The sequence below is a fragment of the Ursus arctos genome, unplaced genomic scaffold (genome assembly GCF_023065955.2).
Source record: "Ursus arctos isolate Adak ecotype North America unplaced genomic scaffold, UrsArc2.0 scaffold_27, whole genome shotgun sequence".
In the NCBI taxonomy this organism is placed as follows: Eukaryota; Metazoa; Chordata; class Mammalia; order Carnivora; family Ursidae; genus Ursus; species Ursus arctos.
In genome coordinates, this window is record NW_026622952.1 from 7,197,657 (window position 1) to 7,221,573 (window position 23,917).

General features: G+C 45.1%; 2 protein-coding genes and 1 pseudogene across 18 annotated transcripts in view; 1 reads left to right on the forward strand and 2 right to left on the reverse strand.

Moving 5' to 3' along the window:
• The window catches only part of FGFR1 (fibroblast growth factor receptor 1), a 55,640-nt gene extending 48,092 nt beyond the window's left edge, over window positions 1-7,548 (forward strand). For all 14 annotated transcript variants that reach the window (XM_026508318.4, XM_057303478.1, XM_057303481.1 and 11 more), the window contains one exon: window positions 6-7,548. In XM_026508318.4, the coding sequence (XP_026364103.1) occupies window positions 6-182 (177 nt within the window). In that variant the 3' untranslated portion in view covers window positions 183-7,548. The remainder of the gene's footprint in view (window positions 1-5) is intronic.
• On the reverse strand, window positions 817-22,368 carry LETM2 (leucine zipper and EF-hand containing transmembrane protein 2). Of its 4 annotated transcripts, XR_006410518.3 has the most exons (12): window positions 21,952-22,367; window positions 21,274-21,354; window positions 19,527-19,980; window positions 18,748-18,891; window positions 14,178-14,315; window positions 13,330-13,530; window positions 12,109-12,228; window positions 8,676-8,789; window positions 6,406-6,498; window positions 5,986-6,087; window positions 3,908-5,217; window positions 817-3,048 (listed from the first exon to the last, which is right to left on the reverse strand). XR_006410518.3 is itself a non-coding variant. In XM_048226367.2 (11 exons), the coding sequence occupies exons 2-11, from the start codon at window positions 21,318-21,320 to the stop codon at window positions 5,155-5,157; spliced, it is 1,476 nt and encodes a 491-aa protein (XP_048082324.1). In that variant the 5' UTR covers window positions 21,321-21,354; window positions 21,912-22,368; the 3' UTR covers window positions 3,876-5,154. The 4 variants fall into 4 exon arrangements, 3 of the variants coding, with proteins under 3 accessions (XP_048082324.1, XP_057159466.1, XP_026364108.1); XM_048226367.2 differs by lacking the exon at window positions 817-3,048 and having other exon boundaries at window positions 3,876-5,217; window positions 21,912-22,368; XM_057303483.1 differs by lacking the exon at window positions 817-3,048 and having other exon boundaries at window positions 3,876-5,217; window positions 21,908-22,368.
• On the reverse strand, window positions 20,231-20,326 carry LOC113262305 (U6 spliceosomal RNA; annotated as a pseudogene).
• Window positions 22,369-23,917: the final 1,549 nt, after the last annotated feature.

The window sequence follows — 23,917 nt, forward strand, 5'->3', positions numbered from 1 at the left end:
CGCAGGAGTACCTGGACCTGTCCGTGCCCCTGGACCAGTACTCTCCGAGCTTCCCCGACACCCGGAGCTCTACCTGCTCCTCGGGGGAGGATTCCGTCTTCTCTCATGAGCCGTTGCCCGAGGAGCCCTGCCTGCCCCGACACCCAGCCCAGCTTGCCAATGGCGGACTCAAACGACGCTGACTAGCACCCCGTCCCCCCGCCCAGACTCCAGCATCCGCTGTAACCCTCACCCCCAGCCCTCCCTGCGGGACTCACTGCCTTGCCCTTGGCCCCCTTCGTGCTGGCAGGAGCCAGCTGCCTACCTGAGGCCTTCACCCCACGGAGTTCACCTCCCCTCCTCCCGCTGCTTCTCCTCCTCACAACCTGCTTGTGAGAGACAGGAGCGGAGAGGCGGGTACTTGCTCGTGGCCACTTCGTCCCCTCCCACGTGTTGGACCGAGACCCCTCCCCGGCACCTGGCGCTGCCCGAGGGCTGGGGGGCGGGAGCGGAGCCGGCAGGCCCGGAGAGCTGACCGGGCCTTCGGTGTCGGTGGTGTCCGCCTCACGTAAGCCTGAGCTCCGGTGGCGGGGCCTCGTCCTCGGGGCTGCAGCCGTAGCGAGGGGAGGCCCAGAGCTCCGGGCCTCGGCCGCACGCAGCCTCTGCTCCAGAGAGATGGTGCCAGGGGCTTATTAATTCCGATACTAACTTGCTTTGCTGACCAAATACCTGGTCCCAGAGGATGGGGAGGCAAAGGCTGGGAGCAGTGTCGTGGCCCTGGGGCCCAGCCCCACACTGGGGGCTTTGTACATAGCTATGAAGAAAACACAAAGTGTATAAATCTGAGTATATATTTACATGTCTTTTTAAAAGGGTCGTTACCAGAGATTTACCCATCGGGTAAGATGCTCCTGGTGGCTGGGAGGCATCAGTTGCTATATATTAAAAACAAAGAAAAAAGAAAAAAAAAAGAAAATGTTTTTAAAAAGGTCATATATTTTTTGCTACTTTTGCTGTTTTATTTTTTTAAATTATGTTCTAAACCTATTTTCAGTTTAGGTCCCTCAATAAAAATTGCTGCTGCTTCATTTTTATACGGGCTGTGTGACAAGGGAGAGAACGTCAGCCGGAAAGGAGCGAGCCTCCTGGGCCCTGGGGCTGTGTCTGTCCCGAGGGCGCCCGAGCTCCCTGCACCTCCCTCCTAACCGCTTCCCCTCGGTCCTGCACCCAGAGCTCCAGGGCAGACCTCCTGCCTCTCCGATGCTTTCTGGAAAGGCCAGAAGAGATGACGTCTGTGTAGTGGGCAGGGACCTCAGTGCACCCGAGGCACCAGGGCCCCGCCACCGCCCTCAACCACAGATTGTTTCCTGAGAGGAAACTGGCGGGGTTTGGTGGGGTTGTGGGGTCCGAAGGGGAGCTGGGGGCCTACCTGGGAGTAGCCAAGGGGTAGAGCTACAGGGATTTAAGAGGAAAGCTACGGATTACGGGACCAAGGGCCTGCAGAAACTCACACCAGATCTGCATCTCCCCCTTTATGTGGGTGTGGTTTGGTCTGTGCTTCTATGTGAGGGAAAACTTGTCATCTAAGATCATCAGTCTGACGTTCGGGCCCCTTGCTTCATGTCTCCCAGCTCAGTCTGGTCATGCTTCTTCCCCCGCCCCTCCACACCATTCTTCCGTGTCTGTGACCAGACTTCATGTGTTGGGACTATCGCAGATCTTGGCTTTCTGTAGTTCTTCCTGTACCAACTCCGCCCCATCCCCCAGGAAAGGGGACAAATTCTCTGAATGTTTGGTGTTCGGCTGCTTGGAAATTTCCTTTCTCGGCCACCTGCTGGTGATCACTGCACTCAACACGCGCATCCCTGCTCCTCAGAACCTCGGCACCGAATCTGCTAGTACTCTGCCCCCTGCCCCTAAAGCTTACTCTTTGCGGGGTTACCGTGAAATACAGAAGAAAATTCAGTTCGCTTTCATTTCTGCAGAACAAACAGGATTGCTGCTTTAAGTTTCCTTTCTGAGCTAGCTATTTTGGGGGCAGCTGCAGTGTTGGCCACTGTTGTAAAGTTCTCTCTTATCCTTGTGTGTCTCTGTAAATAAGCGTCTGTCAACATATTACAGTTTGTGTTTGTGTTTAAAGAAGGCGTAATTTGGTGAACAGAGCCAGGAAATGAATTTCTGCTCTTAAAATCATTTGCTTTGAGACCTTAGAGTCGTGTCTTTCCTTGTAAAATACTGGTGATAATTTCTGCCTTAGCCCTCCCTGGAAGCCATGTTGTGTGCGTGGATGGAAGATCTAGAAAGGGCGTTACATGCCTTCAGGAAAGGGCTGGAGAAATACAAGGCACTGTTCTTATAACCGTGATGTCCTTGCTGTTACTACTCCCATCACCCACAAATTTCCCCAGAGACTGAGCTGGCTGTCAAATAAAAGATAGTAAAATTGACCTGAGAGAAAATGAAATGGCCATTTTACTTAGATAACCAGATTGGGTCTCCCGAGGAAAGGAATCCAGTTTATCTAATGAAGACGTCGTGCTGTCAAGGCACCGAATCTGTCTGGTTTCCGGAGGGTTAAAAGATTAGGGCCTGGGATCATCACACCATTAATCAATACCGCCTTTCCACCTTTTCTAATTGCCATGGACTGGGGCTCGTCAGTCCCCTGGCACCACTAATGTACTGTATCGATCCTCCTGTAAGGAAGATGAAGCAAGAAATCAGTCTCAAAGACAGTGAAGCCGCTGTGCCGGACAGCCGCCACTGGGAGGCGCCAGCAGGCCAAAATCTCCGTCAACATCACCAATCTGCCTCCAAGCCCGGTCAGTCTGACCTTACCGACTGCACTGACTGGGAGATCCTTAGCCTAGGTTTTAGCATTACCGTGTTATTTCTTTGATGTCGCCAGTGTGAGTGGTATCGTGACTGAAGTACAGAATTCGACGTGGCACGGATGCGGGTCCACAAATGTCAAGCGCCACCAACACCTCCGTGTTGTAGCAAAATTCTCAGCGTGTGAGATGCGGGCCAAATCTGACATCACCACGGAGGTTTGGTTTTAAAAGCCGCCTAAAATCACACCCAGTGAGATGGTTAGCAGCTCGCACAGCAAAGGCACAGGCGCGGCAGGGAAGGAGAAAGCTTTGCAGCAAGCTGGCGTAGCCTTCCACCCCACTCCCTCGGCTGATGGGAGCCAGGGGGACGGGAGGGCGGCAGGATTCAGTCTGGGGCAAGTTCTCTCCAGGTTGGCACCTAAGAGCATTCAGGGCCACGTGTACGACACTGCCCCCCAGATGTTTGTGTTGGAGCCTAGAAGTGACACAAACATGATGCCACCTGTGGATTTGTCTCTTGCCACTCAGGGAGGGCTGGGGTTGCTGGTGTGCCGGACCTGATGGTGCACACCTCGTCCCGACTCTTCTTCAGTGACCTCCTGGTGGCAGCTCAAAGTCAAATGCTACAGATCAGGGCACTCCCTGTCCCCCCAGCTGGAGCTGGTTGGTGATCATTTCCCAGAGCACCATTAGCTCGGTGTCAGCACGGGGCTAGATTATCAAGCCTAGAGAGCCCAACAGCCAAGAGCTCTAGGTGATGAGACCAAAGAAACATCCCAGACTTCTCTGAGCTACTAACCGAAGAACGGGAAGAGGGGTATGTCCAGTGTCTCAGAGGCCTAGATGTAGAAAGGGGGTGAGGGACAGCTGGGGCCAGAACTGACCAGGGGCTCCTTGCCCTAACCATTCCCATTCTGCCTTGTAGAGAAACCCAGAACTGTAGAACAGCCCAGCAGTACTTATGAATCATGCAGCTAAGACAGGATCGAGCAAGTTAAGTAGCTAACCCCTTGCCCACATTCAACACTTGAAATGTGAGCTAATTAAAATAAACACCCATCGTTTAAAAAATGGGGAAATTTATTGTTAATCACCTTGCTAGGCCAATGGCGAGATCCACCGAATGCTGCGTAGTAGGGATTCATCGTTCTCGAGGAACTGCCGTTCGCGAGCAGGCCACGGTGGGGCTTTTCCTCCGGTGGACAGGAGGCTTAAAAAGCACTGTAAAGTACAGATCCTTGCCGGGAGGCGCCGAGGACAGTCCTCACCGAGGTGATCCCAGAGAGGGAGACTGGAGTTGCACTTGGTTTTAAGGACCCCCATCTAACTGCTTTCAGTTTCACAGCGAGCGAAGGGAATCAGTTTCATCACCCACAAGCCAGACTATCTGTCCTTTCTAAGCACTCCCCGAGGGAAGAAAGCTGTTGGTCAGCTGCGTGGCAATGTATTATGTTAAGTTTTTTCAGGACTGACCATCCTGAAAACACCGAGCATAAGGATCTGAACATAATGCTCGTTACTGGGTAGCGCAGGGATTATATCAGACTTTAACCACCCCTGTGACTAACAAATGGTCTTGCTTGTGAAAGACAAACAGACCAGAAAAACCTACACCCAGCACAGACAAATGGTTAAGTCCTAAACCCTTAATTATGTTTCCTGGCAAAATGGTGCCTAATGAAAGCCACATGTGCTGGAGTGGTGGCGGCCTCCCAGATTCCCGCGGCCTCCGCAGGCCCCAGAGGGGGCTCCGAACAGCAGAGCAGCGGCCAGGCCTTGCTGATCGCCAGTCTGTTGGACTCCCCGTTTTCTTCTCCAAAAAGCTTTTCCTTCCTCGTACCCAGAAAGGCCTTACTGGGGAGTCCATCCATTCCACCCCATGAAGGTGCTTTGTTTCCAGGGCGCTGTTCCTACCGATGGATCACTGAAAAAGTTAGGTGGTCTCACAGTGCTTTCAGAGTTTCCAAGTTCTTACTCAAGGAATCTAAGGTGCCAAGCTGATTCCATTATGCAAAAAAATTTCCTCCCTTAAAGGACATGCACACGAACGAACAGGAAGCTGTTCAAAAATAACATGGGGAGGGGGCTTCACACACAGTTTAGTGGGATGACGTCATGGTACAGAGGAAGCTGGCTTTGCTATTATATTTCTAAATGGTCTGAGCTTGGTCTTGCTGTTGACGTCATCTGGAATGGTTACAAGGCCTCAAGGGACTGCCCCACGGACGACACGGCCGATCCTCCGCTTAAACCAGACACAGATGGACTTAGCTGGGCGCTCCTGGACGACGCCGCCGCGGGCAGGAAGCTGACGACAGTGAGCTTCGTCCTCGGGTAGTCCTTATGCTCCCTTTGAACTCGCCTTGCTGTTCTGCGGGGTCTCTTGTGATTTGGCCTGGAGTGTCTAGGTACAAAACAAGGACTTTAGGCACTGCCCACAACGGGATGCGGAAGTTCTGCAGGAGTCCCTTTTCTATTCTCTTACATAATGACAGACCACAAAGTCAAATCCAAGTTTGCAACTTAGCTCGATAATAAAAATAAAAAACACGTGCAAGCAAGGACCCTGGGTGTCTGCGTGTTGGCTGGCTCTCTTCTTCACCCTGCGGGGGCCAGTAGAGCCAGTCGGACTCTCCCATGACCCCCCCCCCGCCACTTACTTGTGTCATGCTTCTGCCCTTGCCCCAAATTCTTTCACCCAAACAGGAAAAGTGGATAGATAAGTAATTTCTTATTTATATACATTTCTCCTAAGATTTAAATTGCTTTCCTGCTAGTATTTCCTGACATCTGAAGCCTGTGTGAAATACACAACATATGGGAACTATTTCCATCTGGCACAAAAGAAAATAAGAATCTGCCTATATTGTAATTAGCTTCTAGACTTCATATGTTTAGGCCTCCTCCACGACTGCATTGGTTGATAAGTTGTTTTTTCTGTGTTTGTGTTTGTGTTTGGTTTTTTTTTGTTGTTTTGTTTCGTTTTGTATTTGCTTTTGGATAACTGAGTTTTAAAAACGTAGTGGTTATACGACGACGAAAGTTCAGCCTACAACTTCCTGTTTGGATGACAGGAAGAAGTGTGTGGGGTTTTGCAATAGTAACAATTCTAGATTCTCGGTGCCCTTAAAAATAACTAGAGACAAAAGGTGTTCTTTTTTCAGATACTTACAGCTTCTTTAGCAGAAGTGATGGGTCCTTTAGGTAACGGAACAGCTGTGGACGGTGTTATGGGGGATGATGGAACCGGCGGCAGCTGTATAAATTCTTCCTCCTTAAACAGCAGAATGGAGAGTTGGGTTACTGATTTAAAACCAAATGGATATTAGATCTAGAGTCACACTGCCGTGACCACCAGAAACTTGGAACAACCACATCTTCCCGCACAGGATCCAAGAGGCTAAATCTGGAACCTAATTACATAGAGCCAAATGTTGCCCTTTCTTAGAAACAGATCTAACAGTACAATAAATAGTTCTGATTACAGAACACCACTGTATCGAAATTGTTTCAATCAGGGAGTAAAAAATGGATAAATTAACTTATTTTCATTTTTAAACCTAATGAATCAAATGAAAAGTAATAGTCTAACCTTAGTTCCCTTCAGTGGAGGTGCCAAATCTACCAGCGTCTCTTTAGATTCAGGAGAAGTTGGTGATTCCACAGGAATATCTGTTTTTGGAGCCTAGGAAGAGGAGTATTTTATATGAAAATCCGCTTTCTGCTATTCCTGCAACTCGAAAGCACTTTTCCAGTAGTTAGTGCTTTCTAGCACAACTTGCTTGCCACTCACTAAATCCCTAACTTCTTCCAACTCTGCCCTTTAGGAGAACGTCTGAAATATGTCCCTGAAGCAGCAACTTAGTATTATTTATCTTGGAGTTTTGAGTGCCCTCTATACAGAAGCTGCACTCCAATGAGATTCTAGCATTAAAACTCCTCGGTCGGGGCGCTCGGCTGGCTTGGTGGAGCGTGCAACTCTCAGTGTTGTGAGTTCGAGCCCCATGTTGGGTGTAGAGATGACTTAAAAAAAAAAAAAAGTCCTCAGTCATTAACAAGCTACTGATTTGCCAATTCTGGTCCTGTTTTCAGTCTTAAAAAAAAAAATGTTGCCTTTTCTCAATTACTCATCAGCTTCTAATAGCACTGATAGAACTTACTCAAAGTTGACATCTTTATCATTTTTGGTGTCTAACTAAATGATAAGTTTGTCTGATTTATTAAAATGGTAGGTGCTGCTTAATAGAAGTTCCTGTAACATGAGGAAAATGGAAGACATGGTATTCTTAGAATAACTAGCTAACCTATCTTCAAGAATTATAATTAGATTGGAAAAGTAAATATGTCACTGCTCTTTGGAAATAAGTAATTGCTTTGTGTATTTGGGAGGGAAAAGAGCTACATATATCCTAAATTATAGTATATTTAACTTGATGTCTCTAAAGTCTTTATAGAACCTAGCATGCTACTTATTCTCATTTTGTATATATGGACAACAGAAGTTTAAAAACATGGATTTCTGGGGCACCTGGGTGGCTCAGTCGTTAAGCGTCTGCCTTCGGCTCAGAGCGTGATCCCGGCGTTCTGGGATCGAGCCCCACATCAGGCTCCTCTGCTATGAGCCTGCTTCTTCCTCTCCCACTCCCCCTGCTTGTGTTCCCTCTCTCGCTGGCTGTCTCTCTCTCTGTCTAATAAATAAATAAAATCTTTTAAAAAATTTTTTAAAAAATAAAAACATGGATTTTTTTTTTTAAAAAAGCAACCAATAAAATGCCTAGGAGCTTGTCCTTTTGTCCTTAATTTCTAGGTCTTTCTCCAACATTCCAGAAAGCAACATCTGTCTAAAGTGCTTTTGCCCCTCTAGAATAATTCTGAGAACACAAATTTAGCTTTGAGATATGGTACTATTCCAAGATTTCCTTGCTCCTGAGAGCAGTCTAAGAATGACAAATTCGGTCTGTCTTAAAGACCAAATACAGAGTAAGAACCAGGTAGGCTGCCTTTTAAAAGATGGCCTGGGTTCCAAAATTGCTCCTACTTTCCCTAGAATCCTTCCTGGACAAAGCCCAAATCAGATTAGTCTCTGGAGATATGGAAAGGCGAAGCAAGCAGATGTTCCCTAAAGTACATTTTTCGTGCTGGACTTCATCTTGTTTCCCTTAGCTTGTCCAAGGAATCACTAGCAAAACTAAGTTAAAAAGGATGGGTCCCCACCCCAGAGAACTTGGTTTGATCCACTCAACCACAGGTGCAGCATCTTCCACAATGGTCTCTCCTTTCTCACACAGGCAGATTGTGACTTAGACACGAAGCCACGAGGCAGAGAAGCGAGAGGCCCCATCTAACCAGAGCAAGGTGCTGTATGATCGGGCCAATCCTGGGTTTTTGGTAAAATGCCAGAGGGGGGAAAAAAGCTGCCGAATTAAAGACAACAAAAAATGATGAAGGAAATGAGTGGAAAGAAGACAAAAAAGTTTACATTCTAGATTGGCCTTTCACCGCTTCAAAATTAATGGTAATCTAAACAAATAAAATAGACATGAGAGAAGAGGAACGATTCAGTCTCAGAAGAGCTAGAGTGGTGAAAAAGCCACCACAGTCAGCTAATGAACACTAGACAGTTAAGGAGAAAGAATAAACTGGATTCCTAAATCGAGCTGGGATAAAGACAGAGCCCCATAGCTAAAGTTAGTTTTAGCAATTCCAGGGGGGGGGGGGGTTGGGAATTTTTAAAAGATTTTAAAGCCCGTTGGACCAAATGCCAAAAGATATTCCAAAAGAAATGTTTATCCTAACTGCGAGAGGAAATAAGACATTTGTGGAGAGGCCCCAGTTACAGAAATCCAGATCCCGGGTACTCACCTCCCCACTTAGTGGTATCTCAATCGGCTTTGGCTTCACATCGATCAGGTAGAAGGTTCTCGACAGAAGCAACAGAGAAGGAGGGACGTTCTCCTTCAGGTGGAGGTCCTGCCACTGGAGAATGAGAGGAGAATAAAACGGGACAGAATCCCAGCATGTCAGAACTGGAACGACCCACAATCTCCGACTGCTTCCCCGGTTTCACAGCCTCCCCAGGCCCCGGGTGGGAACCAGCGGCAGGACAAGGATGAGAACGCCAGTCTCCTGGCTTTGGCACCAGCGTCTGTACTCTGCAGCCCCCTCACGACAGTGGGACCCTCTTGAGTTGGGAGGAAATGTTCCAGTCAACTCTCAAACCGACTGAGGCTCAAAGTAGCTAAGTATCTCTCTTCGACACAGAGCAGATAAGGGGAAAGAATAAATAAGCCTCACTCATAACCAAGGAAGTAAACAGTAAAATGAGGATGAGATGTAATTTTCAAGTACCAAACTGGCCAACCTTTTAAAAATCAGATACATTGATTGATTGATAGATAGATAGATAGATAGATAGATAGATAGATAGATAGATGATACATGCACAAGAGACAAAATTCAAAAAGTCAATAAAATATAATCAATAACAATAAACCCGCCTTCTACACCTATCCTTTAACTACCCTGTTTCCCTCCCTAAAAACCACCACTGTTAGCAGCTCCTTATATAATCTTCAGAGATATCCTGTGCATCTACAGACACACATTTATGTGTTTTTCATTTTCACATAAAAGGTGATATATACACAGTGTTCTGTCCTTTGCTTTTTTTCACTGAAATATCTTGGAGATTGATCCATATCCGTAGCTGTAGAGCTGCCTCCTTTTTAACCGTCTGTAAAGGATTCCATTGTTGCACGGAAATGCCATAATTTGATTATTCTCCTATTTATGAACTTCAGGCTGTTTCCCATCTTTTGCTATTATAAATGATACTACAATGGATAACCTTATAGATATATCAAATTGCACGAGTGAAATTTCTAGGTGAAAGTAAATGCATTTTTAAATTTTGAAAGATTCTGCAGAGGTTTTTATCAGCAATGCATGAGTGCCGCTTTCCCCAACCCTCAACACCACCATCAAATGGATCTTTGCCAACATAACAGGTGAATGTGATATCTCATAGTTTTAATTTTTTTTAAGATTTTATTTATTTATTTGACGGACAGAGAGAGAGCACAAGCAAGCAGAGAAGCAGGCAGAGGGAGAGGGAGAAGCAGGCTCCCCGCTGAGCAAGGAGCCTGACGCGGGGCTCGATCCCAGGACCCTGGGATCATGATTCAAGCCAAAGGCAGTCACTTAACCAACTGAGCTACCCTGGCACCCCTAATTTATCTTATTATGAAGTTAAGATGTTTCATAATAATACATAGTCTGAGTATCATATTGTGAGATGAGTATCCTCACTCCTTTCTGGGAAAAATGATACACTCTTTCAAGAAAGCTGTTTGACAGCATGAACCCACTTAACACTCTATGTTCAAGAAATAAATGATTTTAAGAACCTTTCTCTACAATATGTTCGTCTTCCAGCCAGAGCAGGTCGAACATGTAAAAGGAAATAGCCACCGGACATGGTTTCAAAGTCACGACAGCAGCTCCTATTCCAAAATAATTTGGGCACACTTAATAGCATTTCTTACGGTTACAGGAATGGGAATTGTAATAGGAGTTACTGCTTTCTTCGAAAACATCGATGCTGTGGGGCGCCTGTGGCTCAGTTGGTCAAGCGTCCAACTCTCGGTTTTGGCTCAGGTCATGATCTCACGGTTGTGGGATGGAGCTCCGCCCTGAGCCCCACATCTAGCTCCACTCTCAGTGGGGAGTTTGCTTAAAATTCTCTCCCTCTGCCCCTCCCCCAATGTGTGTGTGCATGCGTTCTCTAAAATAAATAAATCTTGGGGGGAAAAAAAGACAACATTGATGCTCTTAGTTAAAATATGTTGTTAGTGGGAAAATATTAAACATCTGTTGCCAAAGCTAACACTTTATATTGGCTTGGGGTACTAACTGGAAAGTAGTCCCAGGAGAGCCCTCAGGCAAGGCTTAGACCTCCAGATGGACTCACACATGACCGGCCTTGGATTCGAGATTTTGCCCGGGCCCTTAAACTACCTGGAGTATGCAAAATTCTAAGGTGGTCCCAAGATTCCTAGTCCCGGGTGTACCCACACCTCCTCCCAGTTATTCAAACACGAATCTAGGTGCTGCCATGAGGGATTTTGCAGAAATAATTAGGATCCTAAGTCAGTAGATCGGAAAGCAGGAAGTTATCTGAGTAGGTCTCTCCTCATCCCGTGAGGCCTTTAACTCTGGAGCTAGAGGTCAAAAAGGGGAAGTCTGAGATGTGAAGCCTATGGGGGCGCTAGTACTGAGCTCTCCATTGCTGGCTTTGCAGATGGACGGGGCCTAGAGGTAAGGAATGCAGGGGGCCTGCAGGGCTGGGCAGCCTGGGGCTGCCGGCTAATGAGGAAATGGGACCTCAGTCCTACAGCTGCAAGAAACTAAATTCAGCCAACAAACTGAATGAGCCTGGAAGTAGAGTCTTCCCCCAGAGCCTCCAGAAAAAACACAGCCTGCCCTTCTGACTGACAGAACTTGTAAGCTAATAAACGGGTGCTGTTTTCAGCCTCTAAGTTTGTGGTGGTTTTTTACGCAGCAATAGATTCGAAGGGGTACATGCACCCTGATGTTTATGGTGGCATTATCAACAATAGCCGAAGTATGGAAAGAGCCCAAGTGTCCAACAACTAATGATTCGATGAAGAAGATGTGGTGTGTGTGTGTATATATATATAATGGAATATTACTCAGTTATCAAAAGGAATGAAATCTTGCCATTTGCAATGACGTGGATGGAACTGGAGGGTATTACGCTAAGTGAAATAAGTCAGAAAAAGACATATACCCTATGATCTCACTCATGTGGAATTTAACAAAGAAAACGGATGAACATGTGGGAATGGGGGGGAAATAGGAGAGAGGGAAACAAACCAGAAGAGACTCTTAAGGATAGAGAACAAACTGAGGGTTGAGGGAGGGAGGTGGGATGGGGGATGGGCTAGATGGGGGATGGGTATGAGGAGGGCCCTTGTTGTGACGAGTCCTGGGTATTGTACGTAAATGACGAATCACTGAATTCTAGTCCAGAAACGAATATTGCAGTGTATGTCAATTAAGTGAAATTTAAATTAAAAAAAGAAAGAAAGAAAACTAATAGAGTACCCTGTCTCCATCAAAAAGAAATCTAGCTTCTTCAGTGTTCCCACTGCTCAATTAAAGGCGGCAAATTGGGTGGGACAGCTCGCCTGCAAAGTAGAAATCACAGGGTGAGGTCTACAAATCGCAGGGGACAGAGTGCTAGTGAGAAGGGCCCAGGAGAGCTGCGACTTGCCTCTGTGAGCTGCTGTCTCAGTTGTTCCTCAGTGAGACCCAGGGATCTCATCCCTCGGGCCCTGCAGGCAGCTTGGAGTTCTGACACGCTCAAAGCACTCACCCCTTCTTTGGCAATTACCTGAAAGCAACGTAAGGAATGGTATTGGATCTTTGGTTCCAATTTTACCAAATCCTAAATCCCAACACATCAGGGGAAACCCCAGATCTGATGCTTTCACATCAGACTGTCCTCTTGCTGACTAAAGGCGCAGCAGCTGAAAATGAGGGGAATCCTGCCAACCGGTATGAATAATATCAGAAATAGTCACGTAACTCCTCCCCAACGCTTTGTCACCAAAGTCATCCTCTCCCCTCTTGATGTGCACTTCTCCTTTATGGCAGCTTTAGGGTTCATCAGAAAAGATTCCACTTGAAAAGCTTTCAGTGTACCATTTGCCGGATGTCCCAGTATCGCTCTTCTCTTACCATCCCCCTACCTCCATCCAGGGAATGGCCCTAACTCTGGTCCACAAAACTTGCTGGATACATAACACGGTTTCTGTTTGGTGTGACCCAAAACTACGGTACTTCTGGGACCAGTATTGTTTAGTCCAAAATTCTGAAAGCAACAGCTGAAATCTAAATGAGGCCGCAGGGGTCGTGCTTTCTCGGTTCTGGGAATCTCGCTCCCTCAGGCAGAACGCTTGAAAGCAGCTGATTCTGATTCAAGAAACATTCTTTCCACTTTTTAAAGAGTCTAATTGGTAGTTATGGTGCCTTTCCTCCATCAGATGTCTAGGCTCTGCTCTCCTCTGCATTACGCCTTGCCACCCCTTCTTATCAGGCCAACTCACCCAGCAGAATCTTTACTTTGGCATCAGCTCTGAGGAAGGGGAGCTGTGGTGTGAGGGTAGAGCACTGTCCTTAGCCATGGAAGACTCAGGAACCTCCCAGGCTGCTGTTCCTCCCTCGTGGGTCCTAACTGATGTAGATTACTAAATCACTAACTGCTTCTGAGGGCATTCTCCAGAAAATGCGTCAGAGTGCGACAAACAACTCCTAAAATGAGTAATCTGGGTTCAGATTGTCATGGTAATGATTGTTTAGAGTACTCAATGGTTTGCCAGAACTGGTCCACTCACGGGCAGATCTAGCAGAAGATACCGCACTCCATCGCAAAGCCGCCCTACGGGATGTCCCAAGCCCAGATAATTCCCCACGGCCACAGTTCAGCTCTTACTTCATCGTCCGCTTTTATAGACTTGAGTTTCATCAGAAGTTGAAAGCGGAGCAAATTGTTGGTTCCGAAGGACTGCAGCTCCAGAAGCTTGCAGAGGGCAACCAGCTGAGGTCGGTCGAGGTGCTCCAGGGTTAGCTGATCTTCAAATAGCTTGGAAAAGCGGACGATTTCCTTCGTGCTGGGCTTGTGGCCTGTCTGTACCTAGGGAGTGGGAAAAAGAGGGGAATTAAAATGCATTTCACAGGGCTGTGGGTGGCTCAGTCGGTGGAACATTCGGCTCAGGTCATGATCTCATGGGTCACGGGATGGACCCCCACGTTGGCCTCCACGCTCACAGGGGAGTCTGCTTGAGATTTTCTCTCTCCCTCTCCCTCTGCCCCTCCCCCCACTCACCTACACTGTCTCCCTCTCCAGAATAAATAAATAAATCTTTTTAAAAATTATAAAATGTATTTCTTAATTCAACCTCCCCTGTAAACTATTTGAAAGACACATCAAAGCATGTTCACAGACGCTATCTTAGGTCTGGAAGTGGGCCCTGGGTACCAAGAGGCATAAAGAAATCTGTCCAAGTCAGCTTAAATCAACCGAAAAAATCAGGAGTAGTTCAAAAGTTTGACTCTAAATCTACAGTTCTTTCCAAGAAGGTATCAACATCTTCAATATACAACTGCTTTAACATAGGTTTTTCTGTAAACTACCATAAATGTTTGCAATAGTGGAGGTGTATGACAGATATTCGCAAAGTCAGAGAGGCTGTGAACAATTTGGAAGAGCCACGATGACATGAATTTTTCATATACACTGCCAGCCTAGGAGGTGTTTGGTGTGACACAAGAGACTGACACCTGTTTGACATAGGATGAGAACTGCATGGAGGCGTCTCCCAGCTTGGCCCTGTTCCTTCTTGCCATTTCTGTAATCGTTTCTTGAAGAAATTTTGCTAGTTCCAACTTTGCAGCCATTTTCTTTTTCTGTTTTTCCTCCTTAATAATAGAAGAGGAGAAAGTTAATCAATCCTTCATGATTACAGCTTCACAGATAAAGATGAGAGGAAAAGAACTGTCACCTTGTTTATTGTTCATTCCTGTTTTGCATGTTACTATTCTTTTCAGACCTAGTTAAATGGGTTTTGTGAGCACGAGAATAAAAAGCAGCCTCTATTTGCAACTTGACTTCTTAAGCTTACCTTTTATTTCTTACTAATACAATAACCATAAATATTTGATAGATCCAAAATGTCCCCTCAATGAAAGGCTTTGTCATTATTTAGAATGAGATACTATCTCTTAGCCTGGTATAAACCATCTAAGAGGGGCACCTGCGTGGCTCAGTCCACTAAGCATCTGCCTTTGGCTCAGGTCTTGATCTCAGGGCCCTGGGATCAAGCCCCGTGTCGGGCTTCCTGCTCGGCGGGGAGTCTGCTTCTCCCTCTCCCTCTCCTCCCTGCTTGTGCCCCCCCCCCATCTCAAATAGATAAATAAAATATAAAACAAAAAACAAAAAACAACCATCTAGGCTGCTGGTTGAGCCAGCCCCTGGTCCCAGAGTGGTCCGAGATTTTGTGTGGGCCACAAACAAAGAAAACTAGGAAATCAACTCTCTGCTAGAGTAGCACGTAGCTTCAGTACACAACAGATACAATTAACTGTAATACACCGACTCAGTGTTGTAACAGATATGAACAAAGCACTACACAAAAGAGAATTTAATGTACATTTCTTTTATTATTTGTTTTAGCAATCTCTACTCCCGAGGTGGCACTTCAACTCACAGCCCCAAGATTACGAATTGCAGGCTCTACTGACCGAGCCAGACAGGTGCCCCTAAATGTATACTCTTGAGACACGATGTGAACGAGTACTTCCAAATCCTCATGCATTATCAGAAATGCAGTGTGGTAGTATTTGCAAGATAACCACGGTTGGGGCGCCTGGGTGGCACAGTTGGTTAAGCATCCAACTCCTGGTTTTGGCTCAGGTTGTGATCTCATGGTCATGAGATTGAGCCCTGCCTCAGGCTCCATGCTCTGTGCAGAGTCTGCTGGGGATTCTCTCTCCCTCTCCCTCTGTCCCTCCCGCTCACGCCTCACTCACTCTCTCTCTCTCTAAAATAGATAAATAAATCTTTAAAAAAATAACCATGGTCAGGACCCAGGGGAATGGAGAGGAATAGGATTCTCTATACTTTTTTAAGTTGCCCACGAGATTCTAATGAATCATGAATCTCATGAAAGATCTTAAAAGACTCCACCAAAAAAAAATCACACAACAGCAGTGGCAATACCATCCATTTCCTACATCCATAGCCACCAGCTACTCATTTATTTACTGAGCATTTACCTTGCTGGGGATAAAATGAGCAAAAACAGGTAAGAATTCCCGCCCTCACTGGACCTCTGGTCTAATGGGAAAGACAAATATGAGTGACGAATGATAATCCAGTAATTTCACAAATTGAAGTATAACAGATAAGTCCTACAAAAGAGAAATGCCTGGGTGCTCTGATGGGATGTAAATAGAAAGTCCTGCCTCTTCCCACGCCCTCTCTCATATCCTCCTCCCCTCCACCACCACCTCTCTCTCTTTCATTTTCTCAATTGCTTCAGTCCATGGAAAGAAAGAGAGAGAATGTATTTTCTAAAACTGTGGCCATGATGAGTATGTATTAAGACTGGGGAATGAGCAGTGTTGAGGAAAGAGGAATCTTTAGATAAATCACCTCCTCTTCCCCCATCTTCCTGCACTCACGAACACATTCCTTGGAATCCCCTGGTATGAATTCTAGGTACTGATGACCTTCAATGTAAGTAAACTAAACCACTGCCAGTCAAATATTGCAATATGATTCTATGTCTTACATGTATCTCTAATGTATCCTCAAGTTTTTATTCCTAACGCCACTTTCTTACTTTCATCCTCTCTCCTGCACTACTGCAATAGCATGCCAGCCGATTTCCCTCCTTTGGCTCTGCCCTCTTCAATCCTTTTACCCAGCAAAATCATTTTTTTCTGAAATACGGATCTAATCGTGTTACCCACCCTCTGCTTAAATTTACGTTTCATTTTTCGCCGTGGTCAAAGGCAAAGTCTAAATTCCTTAGAGTGGTGGGCGCTTTCCAACCTGACCCCAACATATCACTTTTGTCTCATCTTCCACCATTGATCGCCTTGTATTCCCTGCTCCAGCCACAAAGCAGCACTCAGTGTCTCAGATTACGTCATACCCTTTCACACAATTAAGCCATTTTAAGTGCTCCTCTTTCTCTCCAGAAAGCCTTTCAAACGCTGCAGCAAAATTCTACCACTCTTCATGTCTCGGTTGCATAGTTACCTCTTCTATGAAACATTTCCCAATTCGATTTAAAAGTTGTCCTGTCCGTCCTCCCACCACGTGTTCGAGCCTTCACACCTCTGCCCAGTAGAGTGGCTCAGAACGGAAAGAACGAAGGGGCCACCTGCGTTTTTCCAGCCCGCCACCTTCACAGTGACCATCCGATGAGGGCCCCTCCTCTCTAGGACTACTCTCAAGCAGGAAAGGGTCTGTCTGGCTAAATCATGCCCACTGTTCAACTAGTCACTGCAATAACAGTCGATTTTTGTTTTTTAGTGGTTAAAAGCAAGTTAAAATGCAATGAAAAGGGGATCGTTTTTTTCAACAAATGATGCTAGGAAGACTTGGTGTCCACATGCAAAAAAGAAAAAAATGAATCTTAACCCTGATGTCCCACCTCTCACCAAAATTCACTCAAAATGGATCACAGACTTGAATTTAAAACTCAGAACTATAAAACTTCTAGAAGGAAATGTAGGAGGGGCACCTGGGTGGCTCAGTCAGTACAGCATGGGACTCTTGATCTCAGGGTCGTTAGTTCAAGCCACATGTTGGGTGTGGAGCCTACTTAAAATTAAAAAAAGGAAAAGAAAAAGAAAACGTAGGAGAAAACCTAGGTGACCTTGAATTTGGCACTGAGTTTTTAGATACAACACCGAAAGCACGATCCAAAAAAAAAAAAAAAAAAAATTATATATATATATACTGATAACCTGAATTTCATTACAAAATCAAAAACATGAGCTCTGTGAAAGACAGTTAAGAGAACGGACGAACCACAGGCTGGGAGAAAATATTTGCAAGACACATATCTGCTAAAGGACTTGCATTCAAATATACTACGAACTCCTAAAACTCAACAATTAGAAAATGAACAACTCTATTAAAAAGTGGGCAAAAGACAGATACATCCCCAAAGAAGATATACAGGTGGCAAATAAGCATATGAAAAGATGCTCGATATGATACATCATCACAGAATTGCAAACTAAAATACCAACGAGATATCACTTCACACCTATTAGAAGGGCCGGTATTCAAAGCACTGACAACACTAAATGCTGACGAAGATACAGAGCTATGGCGGCGCCTGGGTGGCTCTGTCATTAAGCGTCTGCCTTCGGCTCAGGGCGTGATCCCAGCGGTCTGGGATCGAGCCCAGCATCAGGCTCCTCCGCTGGGGGCCTGCTTCTTCCTCTCCCACTCCCCCTGCTTGTGTTCCCTCTCTTGCTGTCTCTCTCTCTCTGTAGTAAATAAGATCTTTAAAAAAAAAAAAAAAAAGAAGATACAGAGCTACGGGAACTCTCATTGCTGGTGGGAACGAAAAATGGTACAGAGACTTCGGAAGACAGTTATTTTTTTGCAAAACTAAACACAGTCTTACCATATGATCCAGTAATTGTTTTCTGATGTATTTAGGAATCCAAATGAGTTGAAAGCATATGTTCATTAAAAAAAAAACCCTGCACACAGATATTTATAGCAGCTTTATTCATAATTGCCAAAAACTGGAATCAACCACAATAATCCTTCAACAGGCGAATAGATAAACAACCCGTGGTGCATCCATACAATGAGATATTATGCAGTGACAGAAAGAAATGATCCATGAAAGGACTACACATGTATGATAGCAACTATATGACATTCTGGAAAAGGCAAAACTATGGAGACAATGAAAAGATCAGTGGTTGCCATTGGTTGGGGGAGGTAGGAGGAACAACAGATGATACACAGGGCATTTTTAGGGCAGTCAAACTATTCTGTTGATGGTGGGATGGTAGATGCCATGACATTATGCATTTTTCAAAACCCACAGAACAGTACAACACAAAAAGTGAAGCCTAATGTAAAGCATGAGATTTAATTAATAATATCTAGATATTGGTTCTTCAATTGTAACAAATAGATCACACAAATGCAAGACATTAATAAAAAGGGAAATTGGGGGAGTCTCTGGGGACCCTCTATACTTTCTGCTCAATTTTTCTATAAACTTAAAAACTAAAGAATAGAGCCCATTAGTTTTGTTTTGTTTTTTTTTTTTTTTTTTTTTTTTTTTTTAATTTAAAAGATCCTACATACCTTTTTGGATTCACTTTCAAAAGTTGATGGCAGCATCTCTGGGAAGAATTTCAGAAATGCTGGTAGTAAGAATTCCATGAAGGGTACAATTATGAACACCATAAACGGAACCAGGCGGAAGAAATCAGCACAAGTCCTCAAGAGCTAGAGAATTAAATGCATATGCAGTATCCATTATTTTAGGACATGTCCAAAACAAAAATACAAAACCAAAAATCCTGCCTTGGTCTTGAAAGTGTTAAAAACGCTAGACAGATTTTCTGCAACTGTTTATAAAATGGAAAGGTTGGGTTTTCCTCTTTATACCATCACTCTGAAGTAATATCTATGGGATACCTTCAAGGAAATCTATGACAATCAAAACATATCGCTGGCATCATCTATTGTTAGCTCTCACCTACGTTACGGTCTGTACTTCAATAGCACAGTGTCTGCGAAAAGCTGATTTTTCAAAGGCATATACTTAATATATGAACAGTAATTTCTATTTCAGGTGCACAGATCAAACCTGAAGCTTCTCAGCTCCTTGGGGGAAATTAGAAAACACAATTACCACCATTTTACAGGCAAATATGCACAAATCTCAAGAATCTTGCCTAAAGTTGTGCAGTAAGTCACTTTCAGACAAATAAACTCCATAAGAAACTCTGGTTCTTGCCATCAGTTACTATTCCTACTTTGGGATTTTTAGGATTAATTCTCAGGTGAGTTTAAAACTTGGTTCCCAAACAGTTCATTTTAACTTTACATTTTCTTTCTCAAATATGATTCTTGCCTACCCTTCGTCTCTCTCGCCTGGTCAGCACCTGTCCATGCAACAGCCTCCAAACCATTCTGGCAGCAACTTTGGTGTCAATCCATAGCAAGGAGAATCCATTGTAATAATATTTAAGTTCATCCATAATTCTTTGTCTATAAGATCGCTTTTCTTCCTTGATCTTTGTGCCAGTTCCTTTTGTGGGCTGAGGGCTTGTCACCTGGGGCTTTTTTGGGGTTTGCTCCAGCTGAGGTTTACCAGGGGCCTCTTGTAACCAGCAAGTTGATGTGTGTATCTTCTGTATTATTCTAGTTCGTAAGTGCAGTACTTTATTGCCTGACTGATTAGGATAGGAGTACTTCTTGCTTACACAGTGCTTCGTGTATGTTTTATTTAAATGGGAATCTGGCAAGTGAAGAAATGCAAATGATGGGTAATAAGAAGAGCTCGTAGGATGCACAAAATAGCTAGGGAATCTGGAATAAAGAGCAACATCCTCTGAGTTGAGCACATACCATTACAAACTTACAAACTAAAGAAATAAATATTTTATCTGGTTAAAATAAAACAACGGTTTTAAAGCCTATATTTTAAAAGCCAATGATATCCACAAATGAATGAAATATAACTTTTTACCCCAGTTGAAGAACAGCGTGCTTTACAGTTGAATGATAGGCTCTATGAGAAATACTAGTAAGTTAATTCCTAAAAATAATTGCTCCTGTTACAAGTTAGAAACTCTGCAACTATTCCTGCGCAGGGGCCATGCTAATCTTCTCAGTATTGTCTCAATTTTAGTATATGTGCTGCTGACGTGAGCACAAAAGTCTGCAACTATTAATTTAAAAATCTAACAGCAAACATTTCTGCACCAGGGGTTGTGTTTGAAAGTGTTGTCTTTACTATCATAAAACAGGTGGAACGCTTGTGTCTTTGGTTACTCTGCTGATGAGAGAAATATTGCTTGAACAAACACTTCATGGCCTCTGTGGGGATTAACCGATCACATAATACTGCTTTGTCTGTGTGATCCCATGGACTCCCTCAAATGAGAGGCATTTACAGCCCAAATGCCCTTCACCTACAATTCCTCAAGAACGTTAGCAATAAGAATTAGAATTGGGCACCCCAGCCAGGGATCTCTATATTCTGGTTTTGTAACAGCTCACAGTCTTCAGTTAAATTAGCACATCAGATTGTTTGAAAATAAAAATAAGACCCATCTAGGCAAAGAAAGTTCCTGGCAAAGACATTTCTTCTGGCAAAGAGATGACTTTTCCATTCTTTCAGGCTGTTTTTGAAGCACGCCAAGATAAAACCCTTTTTGAAGGGCCAAAAGGGAAAATGCACAATGTATCTGGCCCAGAGTAAGTTCTCAGTGAATATTCTTTGGAATAAATAAGTGGTAACAGACCCTACGAGGGCAGGTATATGCCCTAGGACTGGCTTGTTTGCCAGCCATTTTACTCCTTTTTCTATCTAAGGGCCCCATGTAACATTCATCAATTACAGAGGTGTCACTCTAAAACCATTACATCTTCTCTCATACCTGTGCCATCTAAAAATTACTCAGCCTGAGTTCTAAGGCATATAAAAAATCAGGGTAAGTTTAAATACAATAAAATGTCAGTTTCTTAAAAACCAGTATAGTTAAAGCCAACAAAGCTTTCATTTGTTGTGGAACAAGCCTATCCTTTTACATATATTTTTTTCAACTAGAAGAAAGTTCATATAAATATTGCAGGGGAAGAGGCAATTCCATGGCTTACCTTGTTCGGGCAATAGCTAAGACTGTTTTATAACTGTAGAAGGCCATACTTATATTTGTCTCAACTAGTCAACATAGGAACCTAGACAGAAGGATTAAGTAAACAATTTAGTATCTTAAAAAACACATCAATTATAAAGATACCAGGATTTCAGTGTTTACTATTGCAAGGGTAGAAAATTTCCATATTCCGTTCAAGGTGTAAAATCTCTCTCAGGATCATTTTCAAAAATCATGAATGTTTTCTCAGCTTGGATTTGAGGATGGTACTTTGAGATCCCAACAAAGAAATGATCTCTAACGTCATGGTGCTCATGATGGTGATATGGTCTTCAAAGACTTTTTTATTTCTGGTCAATAACACCTAGTAACCTACTTGAATGATTGCCAGGTATTTGAGAAGCTAAGCAATACACACTCACTTGTAGCCTAAAAATACAAGTAGAATAAAATATCCTGGATTTGTTTCAGTTAGCTTTTCCCCATACTTGGCCAAGTTGCCCCACACTTTAAAGACTGAAAGTAGGGGTGCCTAGCTGGCTCAGTCGGTAGAGAATACGAGTCTTGACATCAGGGTCATGAATTCAAGCCCCACGTTGGGCACAGAGCCTACTTAAAAAAAAGAAAGTACTTACTAACCACATTAATGTAGCAGTGAAGATATATACATGGTACCTACTAATAATTCAAGTGGAGGTAAATCGGTTTCCCGTACTGGTGATTCTCCAAAGAGTCCAAACTGAGCTACCTTTAAACAAGTTTTATCAAAACCTTTCTCCATCCTGTGGTCCTTTTCAGCCAAAAGCAGCAAGGTGTTTTGGTAGTATCTCTTGGCGTCAACTCTGCTCTCCTGCAGCTGGAAAAGGCGTAGACCAGGGTGTTCTCCTGGACGGAAACCTCAACCACAGAGCTGACATTTTGAACAGGAGTTCAAAGACGACTTCGGAACATCTAAACGCAGGCTAAGGGGGGTGGTCTCCTGCCGGAGGCATGCCACACCCGATCGGGCGGTTAACCTGCTTTCTGGCCCCCGGACGCTGGCTCCCGGGGCTGCGGGGAACCACTTCCTAGGCGGGGACGGCCGGGAGCCCCGCCTGCGCCTTCGCACCGCCCACGCCCACACGCGGGGGGGAGGGGGCAGGCTCCCCGGGTTACCTTTGCTTCTGGCCTTTGACGACACAGGGGCAAAACGCGCCGTCGGCCTCCGCAGCGGGCGGCTTTTGTGCACGTAGTGTGTTGGTGGACTGTGTTTATGGTAGCAGGGTCTTTGGGGGGGGCGGTTCTTTGTGTCTGGGTGCGGGGATGGTGCAGGCACGGGGAAGACAACCTTGCTGGCGATCCAGGTTTATGGAAGGAAGACAAGGAGAAGCCCGGCGCAGGGTACGGAAGAGAAAAGAGGAAGCGAAGCACGGAAGGAGGGGAAATGGAGGTTGAGCTCCAAAGTTGGGGGGCGGGCAGGGGCACGAGGTCAAGGGCTGTGGTGAGTGCGGTGAGGAACTGGAAGCTGTCGGGAAACCTGAGCGCTGATGGGAAGAGCAGGATGCGGAGGGAGCGGGCTCCGGAGGAAGAAAGGCAGGCGAGATCCACCAAATAACCTGAGGACTTGGCCCGCCCACCTCTACCTCCTCGGCCGGCTCCCCGGAACGGCTGCCTCAGTCCTCCAGCCCTTTCCCAAAACCCCCTCCCCCAGCTCCCCAGCTAGAAGGGCCCGGGGCCAAGTCTCTATGGCTCCACCTCTTTCCTAGCCCGTTATGTCACTCTGAGTGACGACACCACCCACCAATGAGCTCTCAGATTATGAGGAGGGAGGGCGTCCTTCGCTGTGGCAGCCCTGGAGGCAGCCAAGGTCCGGTTCCCACCGGCTAAATGACCTTTCTATTGCGTTTAGTTTAAGTGGAGTCTGTGCTGTGGGAGAGGGCAAGACTGAGGTTTTTCCGCCTGTCTACACTCTCTGGGCTATGGGCTAACCTCCCCGAAAATCCTCATTGAAGGCTAGATTAAAGAACCTCTTACCCTACAGATAGCGTAATATGCCTGATAGTCGCCATGGTAACCATCTTAAAGTCACGAATTACATCATTTTCATGTACTCCCCCCCCCCCCCCAATAAACAACTGCCGGGGTTGGGATGGCGCGGAGAGCTCTGCGGAGAGGGAGTGGCAGAAAGGGTGGGAATGGTTAGGAAAACATCCCTTTCCTTTCTCCAGGGCCTGAGAGTGGAATGCTGTGAAATCTTCATATGGAAATCTGAATTCCACTAAAGTAATTTGCTTTATAAATGCTCTCTTAACGGGTATTGTTTATGATCAGTAGTTCGTGGAGAAATCTCAAATAACATTTAGGATGTATATTATAGTAACTGTGCAGTGACGTAGGCACTGCAGCTTTGGGACACTTCAGTTCCTAGGTTGGGTAACTGAGCCATCTTGGAAAAGTGAAAGATATAGAAACGTTCTCGCTCTCCTGTTATCTCTATCCATCCATTTCATCTGGCTCTAGAAGGAAAGCAAAATTTTTAGTGGCTCTACTTGGACTAACACCAGACAACAAGGAATCGCTTTCACAGGGAGAGTACTTCTCTTAACATATGTGTGACCACAGACCACTCATCTGGGCTACACATTTGTAAGAATGAAAGATGGTGG